This window comes from Cololabis saira, chromosome 8 (genome assembly GCF_033807715.1).
Source record: "Cololabis saira isolate AMF1-May2022 chromosome 8, fColSai1.1, whole genome shotgun sequence".
Classification (NCBI taxonomy): domain Eukaryota; kingdom Metazoa; phylum Chordata; class Actinopteri; order Beloniformes; family Belonidae; genus Cololabis; species Cololabis saira.
The window spans coordinates 31,331,879-31,349,137 of NC_084594.1; the positions used below are offsets into that span (position 1 = coordinate 31,331,879).

General features: G+C 40.6%; 1 protein-coding gene across 1 annotated transcript; it reads right to left on the bottom strand.

Moving 5' to 3' along the window:
- Window positions 1–11,721: 11,721 nt before the first annotated feature.
- On the bottom strand, window positions 11,722–16,933 carry LOC133449489 (protein unc-119 homolog B-like). Its single transcript, XM_061728640.1, has 5 exons — window positions 16,559–16,933; window positions 15,495–15,608; window positions 15,208–15,307; window positions 14,830–15,002; window positions 11,722–13,428 (listed from the first exon to the last, which is right to left on the bottom strand). The coding sequence occupies exons 1-5, from the start codon at window positions 16,779–16,781 to the stop codon at window positions 13,316–13,318; spliced, it is 723 nt and encodes a 240-aa protein (XP_061584624.1). The 5' UTR covers window positions 16,782–16,933; the 3' UTR covers window positions 11,722–13,315.
- Window positions 16,934–17,259: the final 326 nt, after the last annotated feature.

Here is a 17,259-nt window from a genome sequence, read left to right on the forward strand (position 1 = left end):
AACTGAATTGGTGGACCAGAAAGAAATGGCATAGGAGCAATTACAGGAGAAGTACAAGTACAAGACATGTTTCTAATCATTTACCAGAGCCCTGTCACACATTAGAGCTCCCTGCACATTAGTCAAATTTATGAGTTTGGCTTTGGCCCTGCAGGCGGACGTAATGAAAAACAATGTCTTCCTGTAGTGCCAAGTTAGGCTCTTAGGCCTCAGGTGCACGGACAGATTACTGAATGGGTCTGTTGGACAATGGCCCAGGGGCAGAGAAGCCAGGGGGCTCCTGTTTCCAGAGCATACAAAACACACACATGCACATATATATGTGTGTGTGTGTGGGTGCGTGTAACTGAAATAACTTGAAATTGACAAAAGTACTGATAGATGTGCTCCAGATGTGTCAGGTTTGAAGGGTGCCCTCTCCAGACTGAATATTTTAGTTCTTTTCAAAGACGTTCAAAAGGATTTAGCTCAGGGCTGAAAGAATGCCACTTCTGAATAGTCCAACATTTTTTTGTGTTGGTTTTGGGTGATTATTCTGTCGGAGGACTCCTGACCTCTGACTGAGACCGAGCTCTCTGACACCTGGGAGCACACTTTGCTCCAGAATGTCTTGAGAGTCTGGAGATTTTGTTGCATCCTGCACAGATTCAAGACACCATGTGCCAGCTGCAGCCTCAGAACATTACCCAGCATGCTCCATGTTTCACAGTAGCGACAGTCTTTCTTTTCTTCTTTTTTTTTTTTGACGCTTCAGTTTTTGCATCTGTCAGCATAGAGCCGTTGTTACTGCCAAAAAGCTCCAGTTTTGTCTCGTATGTCCAGAGGACATTCTCCCGGAAGCTATGTGGCTTGTCAATATGCATTTTGACAAATTTCAGTCCCGCTGTCTTTTTCCTTTCTTTTTTTTACGATTTACTTTCCTCAGCGGAGTCCTCCTTGGCTGTCCACTTTGGCTCAAACAGTGACAGATGGTGCGATCGGACACTAATGTACCTTGACCTTGGAGTTCACCTTGAATCTCTTTGGAAGTTGTTCTGGGCTCTTCGGTTACCATTCACATTATCAGTCTCTTCAACTTCTCATCAATTTTCATCTTGCAGCCACGTCCAGGGAGGCTGGCGAAAGTACCATGGACCCTAAACAGCTGAATTAAATTTCCAACTTTAGTCACAGGAACATGAAGTTGCTTGGAGATGGTCTTTTAGCTGTTACCTTTAACGTGCTTGTCTAAAACTTTTTTTGTGATACTATTAGACAGCTCCTTTGCTTTTTCGGGTCCATATTCAACGTGGTGAACGTCATGATCCCAAACAGTAGGATTACTACTTTACTCCTTTTCATATGATTTATACCCAGCAACTATTCATAGCAAGCGGGTGGGAATGACCATCAATTTCATTTGTAGGCTGAAGCACTCTTATCAACTGAAACAGGAAGAGGCTGTGTATGAGGCTTAAAACCGGGCGAGGAAGTGCCAAACTCTGCTCTCAAGGTGATGTTGTGGGAGACAGTTCATGTCACAGGTCATAAACCATGGTAAGACCGAGCACTGCGAGAACGCACAGGGTAGTTACGGTGGCTTACCAAGGTCTTTCCCAGGCAAAAATTCAAAACACATGAGGGTGTCAAGATGTGCTGTTCCTTTGAAGAAGCGGAAGAAACAGCCAACAGTGAGGACTACAGATGCAGCGGTCAGATGAGTAAATGGAGCAGACGAAAGACACTTACTTCCCTTACCCAATGGGAAGATGTCCAGCAGGGCCATCAGCTGAAAACTAGCAGAGACCACTGAGGTTCAACCATCTACTGACCAGAGGAGTCTGGCTGGAAGCGATTTTCACAGGAGAACCGCTGACAAAAAGAAAGCCAAGCAACACAACTGTGCACAGAAACATAGGAACTTGAGTTAAAAAAAAAAAAGAAAAAAGATTGCAGCAGGTGCTCTGGATTAATGAGTCAAAATGAGAGAGATTTGTCTGAAACGCTGAAGTGTGGATGTACAGTATGAGTGTCTGCAGGCAGCATTAGAGCATGGTGGAGGTCCCTTGCAAGTTTGGGGCTGCATTTCTGCAAATGGATTTGGTCTGGATCAATGGTGTCCTCAGTTATGACAAATATAGACAGACTCTTGTCATTACCATCTATATATTGACTCTAGCCATCATGCTACACCATCGGGGAGGCACCTGATTGACCCCAAATTTATTCTGCAGCAGGACAACAATCTCAAACATACAGACAATGTAACTAGGAACCATCTTCAATGTAAAAAAAGAGTATGAGAAGTAATGGTATTCCTTTTATATGTGTGTAATAGTATGTGTGTGTGTACACATGTGTATGTGTGTGAATATAGAATACACAGATACAGCTCAATATGCTGTAATAACATCACTTTCAAGACTTATTTGGTATGTTTATTTTTCAAAGTGTGGTTAGAAGATGGCACCATGGACTACATTACAAAAGACTGGGGCATGTTGAGGTGGTCCAAAAAAAGCAACCAAAAAACCAGCCAGTATGATTATAGGTAAAAAAAAATGGAGAGAGTAAGCATACATGTATAATAATAACTACATTTACAAAAAGTACTTGATGGACACAGTTTTAATCATGGAATTTAGCAAACATAACACAAAACTAGCCCAAATTTAACGTGCTGTAACCTACCAGACACTGAATGGCTACAAAGAGACAAAAAGAGAGAAAAACAGTGACGCAAAACACCAAAGTCAAATGAATCAATCAAACGGACTAGAAATAGTTGGAAAATGGGCATTGAGTGACAATACATTTCTAAATTTGAGGTACAAAATATCCCTAAAGCGATATAGTAGGACCTGATTGTTGTTTCCCTGTTGTAAATCCATGCTCAGTTGAAAAAGGGGATTCTATAACCAGAATCACAACAGGGAGTTCGCTCAGATTTCAATATTCAAAATTCTGTGAGGTCCTGATTTTTTGTCCATGACCATGTTGTATGTAAATAGATCTCGAAATGACTCACTTCATTTAACATATGAGTCTGGTCCTGATATCATTTGATCCTATTTGAATAAATGTGATCCTGCACATGTTACATGATTTGATCCAATTTTTTATGTGGCCGATGATATGAGTTCATATCACATGATCTTATGACGTTATGTTATATATATACGGTGCAATATCCTTATCTTACATTGTGACGTCTATGGAAATGTGATCCTAAATATAATGCTGTCCAATGTCATGTCATAGTCTTTCTTTTTATTTTCTTTAAAGTGTTTCAGAAGTTCACACAGCCAGGCCTTGTGAGTTTCTCTCCATCCACCAATTATTCTGCCCCGTGTCTGCAACCCGTCACCCTGCAGATCACCTGTTGCATTTTCTTCCACATCCGAAGGCATGTACGATCATCTCTATACAACCTTCACCAAGTTCTTCATCTGGTCATCCTGTCACAGTTCAGTTAAAATCTGAAACCTGGTCTCACTGAATACCCTTCTCCCTCGCCCCATGTGACAGGCGGTCCAAACCAGCTAAGTTCTAGATTAGCAGCATTACCTCCAAATCGCCCATACTCTTGGCTGGGGCAAGCCTAGTCAGCTGAGCACTTTCATCACGTACTTCAGCTGCTGTGTGACAAATGTGAACCAAGTGCACTTGCTTAATTCTCATATTATTACCCCTGAAAACAGAAAATCAAAATCTAGCCATTGTGACCCTGTCTTCAAAGGTTTGGGTGCCAGATGAAATACATCTGGCTGCAGTCTGGCCCAGATTTGGGATCTGATTGCAGTACCACAGACTGCAAATCAAGCCACTTGCTTCCTGTTATGTGTGTAGCAATTTTGATGAGCCGGAGACAGACGAGAGTGCCCAAAAGTCTCATTCTTTCTGCACCTGACTGGAAGTTTTCGGCCGTGATGAGTAAACATTCCCGGCACCACATGATGGTCCGTGCATGTGCCGGTTCTGTGAAGGGCCGCAGGGTGTTTGTGTGCGTCAGTGAGGAGAGGCAGGTTAGGGGGAGGGTGTGACTGTGGCCTGGTGGACCATAGCGAGAGAACAGTATGTAGGACAGGGCCTCACACTGGCTAACCTACCCAGGCTGGAGCCGGGGCTGGGCGTGCTGAATTTCTGCATGCATGATCAATGGCACTGAATAAAAAAAGAGAGGAGAAAGATAGCAGCTTGGGGGAGGGGAAGGAACAAGTTAGGGCACTCTGAAAAGAAGGAAATGAAAGCAGAATTATCGATTGTATTGACGGCGAAATTAGTATGTTTCTGTAAGCGATGACTATCTGAGAGCTGAGAGTGCAGCAGAACAACAAAGAGCAGAGTTTTTCCAGCTTCAGAAACTTTGACTAACTTTGCTTTATGAGCTTAAGCAACAGCGTTGGCTGATTCGAAAATCTGGCAAAGTATGCGTAGAAGCAAAATTTACACAACAGTGTGTGTATGTGTGTTTTTGTGGGGGGGTGTGTCAGTGTGTGAAAGAGGTTTTCAGTGGACTCATTGCCCTCCTCTTCTCCATCCTATCTCCATCCCTCTGTCTTGTTGTCAATCTGCAACCTCACAACACTGCAGTGATTTGTCTCGTCCAGCTCTTCCCTGCTTTTGTTTCCTTGACCACAACTGACCCAGAGCGGGAAGCTTTTGTCTGCGAGCGACCCCTGACCTGTTGGGGCCTGGGACTTGCTCTCCACCACTGTCCAGGCAGTTTGAAAAAGCCCAGAGAACAGGAGTCCTTAGAAAAGAGTTAGAAAGCCATCTTCAGATCATCTGAAAATATATCTCTGTGTCAGAATTCAAAGCCAGCAGCCATCATTTGAATGTGATGCAAAATGTAAACAAGCAATAAGCAGTTCCTGAAAGGAGTCCCTGAATTAAATGCATTCAGTGGATAATGAAAAAGGATAAAAGTGAAATGTTTGAACAAGCAGAAACGACCTCAAAGCGGAAGCTGGGAGGCCATTTTAAAGCACTCCATTTGCTGTGGGTGTTTTTTTCACCTGGCAGGTGGTGAGTTGAAGAAGTCATTACATGAGAGAGGAGATGGGAGGAAACAAGCACACCTGTGAATGTGCCAGGAGCTTCAGCTCCGGCTCCATTCTCCAATCACAATCCCTGCATCCCTCCGGGGGAAGGTGTGGCAAAGGTAGAGGGACAAAGGGGGGGAGAGAAAGGCAGAGGAAGGAAGAGATTGAAGAGGAGATTTATGAGCAACAGTTGACTGGAGGTTGAAGTTAACCTTTTATTAATCATACAAAACAAACTGGACTGGTGGTGCTGGGAGTCTCTGAGCGGCTTCCAAAAGTGTGCCTGAGCTTCCTGCAAGTGCAAACACACCACAGCCTATTTACCTTAATGACACAGGACTATTTCTGTTTGACGGTCTCATGGGGTAAGCAGCAGCGGAAATCTGTGCTGTAATACCATGCAGACAGACGGCTGGGTGGACGGACGCAGGAACAGCGTTCACACACACACACACACACACACACACAAACAACACAGAAGCCACACAAAGGCTTCTGGGTACAAATCAGCAGAGACCTAACACTTAAAGACAGATTGTCAATACTGCACTTGCCACCATGGAAATTGGTATGGGAATCACAGTTTGTTAAAGGGTTGCCTATCCATCACTGCTGTCCTGAGTGCATTATTAACTTGGATGTGACTAATTATCTCGTATCCCCTGTCAGATCCACAAAGCTTTGTCTGGCATGGTATTACATTACATCAACTATTCCGTCCGAAATGTGATTTTTCTTCTTTTTTTTTCTCTTGGTTTCTTGGATTTATTCTTGGTCAGCGCTATGTCCTTTACAAAAGGTGGGTGTGATTATGAATGAACTTTGTTTCCCCCCCTATAGCTATACAAATGTTGACTCATATTTACAGGAGACGCATCATCCTGAATGTCTCCCCCTGACCTCGTTCAGAGGTGAGATGAAGTCAGAGCAGTTCCCGGGAATGACATAACGACACATGCAGACGGAGTCACGACCATCTCCGAGACCATCTTCATGCTGACCTAAAAGAAAAGACAGTGCGGTGACTCATCGTTTCTTTGCGAGTGATGCAGTTTTAACACGTGATGGGTCTCACACCAGGCCTTTGGAGCAGGACCAGAGAGAGGCAGGGGGGAAAAAACGGAAACAGGAAAGAAGACATATGTATAAATAGAGAGTGAGGTGCATGGATGGATGGTAGATTTTACTGGGGTGAAGGAGAGTGTCTGTGTAAGGGGGCGGGGGGGTGGGGGCTGGTGGTAAGAAATCCTTACAACCTCTCTCCAAAAGTACCTCACAGATACAGACACATGCATGCAAGAGGACTCGCAGTATGAGCCTGTATCTCTTTTAATCCTTTTTCCACTCCCCCCTCTATTTCTTTTCACAGGACCTATCAACGCCATTCCTAGCTTCTATTTATAGGAGACTACTGTCCCCCCCGTCCTCTTCCCCGTGTGTAGATATGCTTGTGTGTGTGTGTGTGTTAGTGTGAGAGGATGTTTTAGGGGAACCTAGATAAAGCAGGCCCTCTAACTCCTAATCTCAATACAGTGTTTTTTCACGGAACAGAATATATGGGGAAGCCAGGTACTAAGTTATGTGTGCATGTGTGAGTGTGTGTGTGTGTACGGGTATAAGTGAGGAGAAAGGGAATGGGGTGGTGATGAGTGTGATGTATTCCACCTGTCCTGTTTGTTTCTGGTGCGTGTGTGTCAATCCGTGACTGACTGATGAAATATATTCCACGAAGGCCCGAGAATGCAAAAACCGTCCGCGGAAAACGCATGTATTTATCGCTCTCAATGGTCCTCACGCAGACCATAATTGTGTGGATTCAGACTGGATACCTTGAGATTCTGGCTATTCACATATGGTTTGGTAGAGTACAGCTGTTTTCTGCTGTATACTGCAGCCTGCACGCAGGGCCGGCAGCCTGATGGAAGCCTGTGGTTATTGATTTATGAGCTCACAGCTAAATTATGGCCTGCTTTGTGGTCTAATCAGCTACTGACACATGAGGTGCTCGCACCATCGTTTTTTATGAATTCTATGTGAATATGCTGCTTGTTTTTGGTTTGGAGTGGTGGGGACAAGGTTACAGATGCCTCCAGTATCTGCAGAATTTCATAACAAATGAGGATTACCTTATTATCTATGGGATCAAGTAGGTAAGTATAAAAAATATGCCTTTGAATATTTCCAGTAGCATTAACCTAGTTTAAATAGATTGAAATTCAAAATATGCAGTGTTAAACAGAGTTTTAGCCCATTAAATGTCAAATTATCCCAGACCATCATTTTAGTGAATATTTGTTCTTTGGAATAATGAAAAACCAACAATTTATATGAACTATTTAAAAAAAATGGAACTCAGTAAGTAAGCCTGTCATTAAGAGTTACATCTTTTATTGCATCTTATACATACAGTATAGATTATTTGATATACCTGTCAACATAACAATATGAAACATTCTGTCATTCTTAATATCTTCATAGAAATATTTGTTCTTGCTCTATGCTGATGGGGATCATTTCCTGGACTTTTCTCTTTAAAGGTTGGATAAGTGATATCTGGATGGCATCACATCTGTTGAAATGAAACATCAATAAAGCCCAGTGAGCTAGCTCCTCCCTCCCCCTTCCATTCAGAACTCACTGAGAAAATACCCATCATGAACTCTCCAAAGTCTATTCTTCCCTCCTACACTACATATGCATGAGCACAAACCTTGTCCTCTCAATGATTGGCTGGAGCAAAGTGTGGTATGTTTTGGAAGATAGGCTGCCCCGACTACAGGCGGGTTTCCACTAGCAGGAGATCAGGGTAAATCTGCCAGATAGGAACCGGGCCCGGGCTCCTCGGCCCTTCTCAGCCGGCGCGTCTCCACTACACTGTAGCGCCACACAAGAACCATTGACTGAAAAAATAGCGCCGCCGACATCTCATGCTACAGGGCCGTTTTTCACCCCGTAAAGGTTCCTGGAGACCACTTTTACGGGGCAGTTTCTGGTAATGTAGACACACACAAAGAGCCCGGCCCCGAAAAATCCACCCGGAACTCCTGCTAGTAGAAACGTACCTTATGTTTGTTTCCAGTTTATGGAGCCAGTGCTGTGTGTTAAGACTGGGTTTTTGTATTCACAGGGTACGCATGAGATGGACAACAGAAAGTGAGAAGACATTCACTGAATGTGACCGAAAATGTTCAGGGTTAGAAATGACATAGATATCACTTACCCTGCCTTTAAAATACATTAATTGCAGTTCTTTCACTGGATTCAAGTAAAGCGAAAGCAAACTTCACTGGACCATGGTTTTTCTCTTTTTTCTTCTTTCTATGTGAAAAAGCGTACTCTGAATCATGCTGTAAATATTTCAATATTATTCCACATTTTCATGTTGCCAAGCTCCTGTAGACAGGAAGTCATTTTCTTAGCTGGTATTTTTGTATAGCCACAGACATTTGTTGTGACATCTGTATGGTTATGTAATCCCAAAGCATCACTCTTCTGTGTTTCAGTGCTGCTTTACTCCATTGATTTGCTGTTGACCAGATGTACTGCAGGTTCAGACTAGGCTACTATTGTATTGTATTGTATTGTATTGTATTGTATTGTATTGTATTGTATTGTATTGTATTGTATTGTATTGTATTGTATTGTATTGTATTGTATTGTATTGTATTGTATTGTATTGTAGTCTAGACTAGTCTGGATGGCATCTTGTGCCATAATGATTGGGAATAATATTTACATTAAATTCAATATCAATTTTGTGCAAAATGCACAGTTCTACATGCTATCAGTTCATGCCATGCATGCGTCATGTTTAGGAACAAACTCATGATGCTAAAATGCCCAGACGGGGCTTTCCGGCCCATGAACTAGAATTCAAATCAAATCAAATCAAACTTTATTTATATAGCACTATAAAAAACTCACACACTCATGGTTAAAAACACACATCCTCACATTGACAGTCACACAGCACACAAGAGCCCGACCCAACATAGACAACAAAACATAATCATGAGCATCATAAACATCTGGCTTGACGCTGAGGTGAGGGATGATATTTTGGGGTTCTATCCACTCCAGGGGCCACCCCAATAAACTAACTTTCGTTGTTTTCTTTCACTGTAGTTCAATGTTACAAGAACATGTGTAGAGATTCTTAAAATGTTTTTAAAAGTTCTAAAAAATACATGCATGGTTAAAAAGCTGGCAGCTGTGTCATTTGGACTGGACCCGACTTGGACTGGACTCAGGTTTGAACACCATGGACTTGACTACAATAATCCTGCTTTCAAATGAAGAAACTCTCTTTCCTTCATTTCTTTATTTTTTGTTCATATCATCACATGCAGGTGAGACCAAGGATGCTGGATTTGATCAATCTGAACCGGACAAGTTCATCTTCCTTTTCCAAAGCATCTTTTCAAATTCTCAACCCTTGCAAGGTGCTAAGGGATAGGCAGGATATCTGAGTAACTGAGGGCCTTCGATCTGGCCCGGGTCATTTTGACCCAAGCCTTAACGCCTTGAAAGGGTTGAGTAACATTTGTCTTTCACTTTTATGTCAAACTGCATGTAAAAGCTTTCTTTTTTTTTGTCTTGAATTTTGGCAAGGGGTTGACTTGCCCCTCACTCATATCCCTCACTCTGTTCCGCCTGCAACAAGAATTCACACTTCCACTGGCAACTTTGGCAAAGAGTCTGGAGCTCTTGACTGTAGCTGGATTGTAAACACCACCATCGTTTGTTCTATGCGTCCTGATTCAGCTGTACTCCCACAGATTTTTACTTAATCCGTTATTTTCTCTTGTCCTTTCTTCTCTGTGAAATCTAAAAAGTAAACGATTCAACACCTTGGCCCATTCTTTTCCACGTGTAAATGCAGATATATGGACAGAGCCAGCTCATAGGTGTACTTGAGAAAAGGTCATTTTTTTATACCAACTGGAAACAACAGGTGCTCCCACTTTTCTTAACTTAACTTGCTTTTTTTATAAAGTTTCAGGGATCACGTGTGTATTCATATGCCGTGCAGTGAATTTTAATTTTGAAGTTTGTATGATACTGTATTTAGAACTTAATTATTCAAAAACATGTTGTTTTTGATTGCTCATATGTACTAACTAATGAGTATTTTTATCTCATTTGACATCTGAGTGATATTACACATGTATCCATTTAACCTCTGTTATATTCACAATGTCTTTATAAAGTTAAATTTTACCATTGAGCACCTAAACTGATTATTTATATTTATATACAAATCACTCCTTGATGGGCATTACTACAGCTGTGTCTGGATCAAAAGATGCACAACAACTATTATCTCCTATTTCTGTGTTTTTTTATTGCTTTCTAATGTTTTGCATTTATGGCCACAACAGAATAATTTTGCAGCTCTTTAAAGGTCGAACAGGAAGACAATGTTCGTACCCAGATGGGAATTACATTGGACTATTTGGCAATTAAAGAACTATAATTTTCTGAGGAATTGTTTATAAAATTAGAGCATGCTTGACTGTTCATGCTGAATGAATGAATGAATGAATGAATGAATGAATGAATGAATGAATGAATGAATGAATGAATGAATGAATGAATGAACATTTAAGTTCAAACAAGCTCTCATAACGCTTTGTAATAAGTATTTGTGTGAGTGCTAGTTATTTCTGCTGCAAAATTGAAAACTCTGACCACTTCCTGTTTGCATAGCCCCATAGCCGCAGCTGCAACAACAAAGATTAACAATAATATTTAAAGATGATGGGATATCCCAGTGGGCCATCAGAACTTTGTCTTTTATCTCACAGCCCTAGTCTGATGTAATATTAAAGGTGCGCTGAGGTCACGTTCAAAAAACAGAGAAATGATCTGAGACATAATCCAAGAGAACTACATAGATGATGCAAAAATGAAATAGAGCAAAAGAAAAGAGGAAAAAAATGATTCAAAGGAATCGAATGTGGAGGCAAGTGCAAATAAAAGACAGCAAGTGTATGTATTTGTCAGCATGTGTGCGTGTGCGTGTGCGTGTGTGTGTGTGTGTGTGTGTGTGTGTGTGTGTGTGTGTGCAGCTGTGCAGTGACGGAGTGAAGGGAGGAGTGAGCAGAGGGGGTCCATTGTGGGTCTTTGTGTGGCTCAGATTGTCCTCTTCTCTGGGAAAGTGGAAACTCAACACTCCTCTCCAGAGGTCTGGTTACCAGGTGAGAGAAGCAGAAAGAAAAGAGAGAGAGAGGGGGGAAAACAAAGCGGGAGTGAGAGGGAATGAGAGCTGCATAGGTGTGGAGAGAAGCAGAAACAGAGGAGAGAAAAGATTGTGTGAGATTTTGGATTTGGGGGCTGGAAAGATCGAGAAACAGGGCTAGAAAGAATAAAAGCTGAGAATACTTGATTTATATCCTGCAATACCTTAAAAATCTGGATGATAAGAGTGTGACAAGCTGGAAATATCTTCAGAATTTATTTAAAGCTGTACTACCTCATTGTATGTAGCTGGGGGACAAATTAAACATTAAGAATTAAAACAAGCAAATACCAAAACTAACAAAAGCATGCTGGAGGACAAGAATAATATACAACGTTCATGTGATTTTTTTTTTCCCTCAAAAAATATACAAAGACGAAAACTAAGCAGTGACCCTGTTGTAAGATAGCTCCCCCTGGTGCCCATTTATTGGACTTTTTGTTTTAACCCCTTAAACTTCTTAAGATAATTAACCAAACTTCACACACTCTGTATCTGAAAATGTTCATTTATTGTCTCAGTAAACTTTTTACAATTATACATACAATGTAAACACTACATTTAACCCTGAACACATGTTAAAGTACAAAGAGGGGGTACAAGAAAAACCTTCTGATATTTGAAGATGCTTGTATTTACATAAGAGCTGAAAAGTAGAACTATGTTTGATGTTTCTTTCAAATAAAGAACTTCTCTTTTCTTTCTTTCTTTTTTAAAATTTTTTTCATATCATCACATGCAACCTGACATCTGAAACTTTTGCCTTCTTGAAACTATCTTTTCAACTGGTCACCAGAAGAATTCATCTTTTGTCTGGCTGAACTGTAAAGGTAGAGTTACATTGTCGTTAACGGTTACCTGATCTATTTTTATCTTATCATCAAACAGACAATCTTAAACGAAAGAGAAAGCTCAAAGACCCGTACTATTGTCAAAGTGTCTGGGTGTAAAAGAGAGGCAGGCGGGGAGCAGAGCTCAGGAGTGACCATGTGTGTTTGACAGCAGTGTTTTTGAGGAGGATTTCTTTTCTTTCCCCCCTGGTGTTGTCTCGAGTGGATTGTGGAGGCGGCAGCTCTGACAGCAGCTGCTTTTGACAAACACTGCGTAAAAACTATATGTGTCATTTGGGGATTGTGTACCTGTGTGTGTGCGCGCTTGTGTGTGTGGTTGCTAGGACACTTAAATAGAGACTAAGCATCTATATAATAGTCATTTAAACTGTCTCAAACACGTATAACAAGGTTACTAGTTTTGAGCCCTCTTTTGGTTTCAAAGAGCTTTGTCAATAATCAAAATTAGATGAATTAACCCATTCTATTCTCTTTCTAAAAGAAACTTCCTGTTTGTGTGTCAGAGTAGCAGCTGATATTATCCTCCAACTAATGAAAAACATTCCCTGATCATGATCACAATGACCGGTGTTCTGCCATTCCTTGCTACCTGCCGAGAAATGCTACTTTGTGGTTCTGCGCATGCGCACACAGTGGATTTTCAAAGTTTGATTGGCACGTCCATGATTTCTTGCACGATGTAAAATTGATAATATGGGATGTTGAGTATTTGATCCTTCAAAATACACTACCCATGACATGAATTGCATTACACTTTGTGAACATTATACGATAAAGAGAGAAAAAAAAAGCAATTCTATCGCTTTATTTGATATTCATTCAGTCATTCACCTTTACTTAACCAGGCAGGTCATTAAGAACACATTCTTATTTACAATGACGGCCTGGCAAGAGACAAGGACCACTTGGGGGGAAAAGGGAGTGGGCTAGGGAGTAAAACACAGTAAAATTGTAGCTTTACAAAGGTAGAAAACCATTAGGTAGCACTTTTTGGCAAAGCAGCAGAAATTGGCAGAACACCGGCACTTCTCCCTTTTAAACACAAGAGGGCGCTCCACCATCGCTGCAACTTTCCACGCATGTGTGTTTGAGCCGTTTCTTCCACAAAGTGCATGCATGTGTTAACATGTAATGTAAATCAATAAATGTGAGCAGTGGTGTGTGTGTTGGTACAGTATTTGCATTCAGCCAGTCAGCCATCATTGTCCTCCATTATAAGCATAGTCTGCCTTGTTGTGCATGACCAGTCTGTTCTCGACAAAATAGAAACTGTCTGACCGGGTTTCATAGGGACACTCCACCATCTGACGCACTGCAAAACAGACAATACATGCATGTTAAAGACCTAGAAAAAAGACTTTTTCATGGCCAAGTAATACGAACTGTGCATAATTACATAAAAAGTATGCTTTGATTGCTGTTACTCTGCAGGATACGTTTTTGGTTTTCATTTAGACAAACAGTGCAGCAATATCACAACATGTCAACACCACAGTTTATATTATTAAACATTCATATATAGACACATTTTATCTATTACTGGCAACAGGAAGCTTAAATTAGCTTTAATGTGGCATGTTCAGATCTTTACAAGTATGCCTTAATACATTTATCATATCTGGGTTATATCTGATGTGTGCTAAAGATTTGTCTACATTAATCTGACTAAGCCAAATGCAATTTGAAATCCCCTAAAGTTGGAGTTTTTGTTGCAAAATCCCCTCTTTGTGTTTAGTATAAGCTTAGATATGGTGATAATCACGAGTACATCTGTTCCTAGGAAATAACACCGGCATCAAACTTAGGCAGATTGTGAGGATTTAGGAAACCACTCAGTTTGGCCGAGTCAAATACCGAGGCCTAATGCAATGTAATACCAGAACTTTCACTTTTGTTCCCTGCTCCCTGTCCTGTATTGTCTTGTTTGGCAAAAAAAGCTGTGATTATTAGAAGTATTGGGAGTTAGAATAACTAATAACTAATCAAATTACATGTGATTTGCATATACAATAATACAAAATAATACAAATATATATTTAAAAACATATCTAAAAGTGTTAGAACATGTTTGGTTTTTTATTTGTCATTATTATTTGCATTTATGCTACAAAATACCTCAAAGTTTAATCACATCAACTAGTCCTTGCTAAAACAACTCTGGTCTAAGCTTCAAATATTTGATGATAAATTACATTGATAATATATTTACAATGCTACGTTTAAATTAGGTTGCATTAAATAAATTTACTCTCGACTTTGAATGAGGTTTGCAGACTGAAAATCGAAAACAGGCGTATAGTCTGCCTTTAAGTTGTGAATTTTGTATGGTTTAAAAACACATTGCAACTGCTGATCTGTGCTGATGCAATGAACCCTTTTCCAAAACAATCAGCAGCGTTTCAAATCTCCTCAGAGCTTACAAATGTTACAGTATTGTCTGTTTGTTGCTTTATACGCCGTCACTGATGTTAAACGGATGTTCTGCATCACTTACTGAATTATAGTGAAGCAATTTGTTGTACAGCCGGATTGTGAAATTTGGTGGTTGCTCTTTTTCATATGCCACCAGACTAGTTTTCCTAACAGTACCTGTGTGTGCTGTCTTCTCCTAGTATCATGTACAAACAGTAGCTACATGTTGGTGCTGTCATAGAAACAGTTTGGGCATTGTTTGGTTCTCCTATCAGTTATTTGTTCTTAAAACATGACTCACCCAGAGTTTCAGACAGCTGCGGGAAGTCATAGATGTGTTCACATGTATTACGGCTGTTTGGGATACAGAACCCAAAGTCAAAGTCAAAGCTCTTCAGTAGGTGATCACGAAAGTAGTGCCTCTCAATCATGCGAAAGTTGTTCAGAGGACGGTTACCAACCGTGAATTCCACTCTGATTGAATAAAGAAAGGAAAAGCGAGGCTGAGATATCACAACTGCATGTCTTTGCATTTTTACAGTCAGCGAGCACAGAAAAAAACAGTCAGTGGGGTGTGTGCCTCATAGAATACAATGCTGCAATTGTTTTCATTGTTTGCATGGGGAACACCTCAGTATATTTTTCTTAGGTGTGTGTGGATGACGTGTGAGTCACTCACGTAGCTCCCACAGTTCTCAGTCGCAGGAAGGCTGGAGTGAACTGGTAGCGCACAAATCGACCTGCACTGGCATCTCCCTCTTTGCTCTCCTCGTCATCGTCTACAGCAGCAACAACAGCAAGATTAGATCCAAGCGTTTAACTTAATTCATAATGAGCACATTTTAAGAAAGCTCACATAACAAGACACTGGTTTTAGGTCAGCCACAAGCAGTGTTTAGCAGAGACAATGCATCCATTGCTTAAGCAAAGAAACAAAACAGATGAGAATGCCAGAGAATGCCGTACCTGTATGTGGTGGTTTAGCAATTTCAAATAGGACAGTGTTACTCTCCAGGTCTCTGATCTTGAAACGTACGAAGTCGATGTTATAGATATTGTCCTCAGGTTTACAGAGGTACCCTACAACAGTGTCAGACAACAGCAGTTTAAGACAAAAGATATTTACATCATTCTATTACATGTAAATACACACACACACACACATATATATATATATATATATATATATATATATATATATATATATATATATATATATATATATATATATATATATGTATGTATATATATATATATATATATATATATATATATATATATATATATATATATATATATATATATATATATATATATATATATATATATATATATATATATATATATATATATATATATATATATATATATATATATATATATGGAACTTAGCTGGCAGTTTTGCTCTTGGAGAAACACAAAGATGTGGACAGATTTTTACAAAAAAAGGAATATTCGTCCAAATTATTATCAATATTTTCATTTGCAAAGCAGATAATTAAAATTGTCAAATGTGACTGAATTGAATAATTTCATGAAGAAAAATCCTTATTACATAAAAACTATATTGAAATGTATTTAGTCTTAATGTTCAATTTCCGCTCATATTTCCTATGTTGCCATAGCAGCTGTAAATGTAGGCCATGACACAGAAAAGACCCATGATCTTATTTTTCTATTTAAATAAGCTCTCTGGTTTAGATACGGACGCTTTAAAAGAGTAGAAATCAGTAAAAATCAGGAGACCCAACCAAAAAGAATCTTATGATGGGTCATTATTATTACTATACACCTGTAAGAATAAAGGTAACAATAAAGATGACGTATAAAATGTCCATAAACCAGTTATAAGATGTGATAGGACTGATATTATTTCCGTTTCCAAAAGAAATGCAGTCTTTTAATCAGAGATTGGTCTGCCTGTATTGACTCTTTAATCTGTGTTTATAAAATCCGCCAGTGTTTGCTCCAGTATTTGCCTCAGCGCCAGCAGCAGGTCCCTGCAGGCAGCTTGCTGCTGCTGCACGCACCTGTGGTGGCCGCCCGCAGTCCCAGCACGTCCTCCGGCGTGATGCGGCCGCCCTGCGCCCGCAGGTGGTGCTCCGTCACGGCCCTGCCGCCGTCCGCCTGGCCGGCCCGGGACTTCAGCCTCTTCAGCACTCCGCCGCCGGACTTGCGCTCCCGCGGAGCCGCCGCGGCGCCGGGGACATTTTCAGCAACAGGCGCGTCGCTGTGGGCTTTGGTGCCGCTCATTTCTTCTCCTGCTCCCCCCGCTGTGCCGGGAGAGGTTTCGCCGCTGCCGCGTCCCCCTTCCCTTCTCACGGCCGCTGGAAGAGGAAGATGGCGCCGCAGATGTCGACGGAGAAGCGTCGCTGGACGTTTGAAGCGCTTGTTTCTGTGAGCGGCACATGCTGTGCAGTTGCTATGGCAACTCGCTCAGCGAGCTGGAAGAGCGTGTTTCCTCGTTACAACCACAAGGGGGGTGAGAGCGAGGGAGAAGAAAGAAAGAAAGAAAGAAAGAAAGAAAGAAAGAAAGAAAGAAAGAAAGAAAGAAAGAAAGAAAGAAAGAAAGAAAGAAAGAAAGAAAGAAAGAAAGAAAGAAAGAAAGAAAGAAAGAAAGAAAGAAAGAAAGAAAGAAAGAAAGAAAGAAAGAAAGAAAGAAAGAAAGAAAGAAAGAAAGAAAGAAACTTTACACAATATTACACAAAGGAGCTATGAATGAATGAATCAA

What these genes read in the sequence shown, in the direction of transcription:
- LOC133449489 (XM_061728640.1), bottom strand. Translation starts at nt 16,781, where the DNA reads ATGAGCGGCACCAAAGCCCACAGCGACGCGCCTGTTGCTGAAAATGTC. An exon ending in CTGAGAACTGTGGGAGCTAC is followed by an intron (nt 15,003 to 15,207) that starts GTGAGTGACTCA and finishes TTATTCAATCAG; the next exon opens with AGTGGAATTCACGGTTGGTA. An exon ending in GCAGCTGTCTGAAACTCTGG is followed by an intron (nt 13,429 to 14,829) that starts GTGAGTCATGTT and finishes TCTGTTTTGCAG; the next exon opens with TGCGTCAGATGGTGGAGTGT.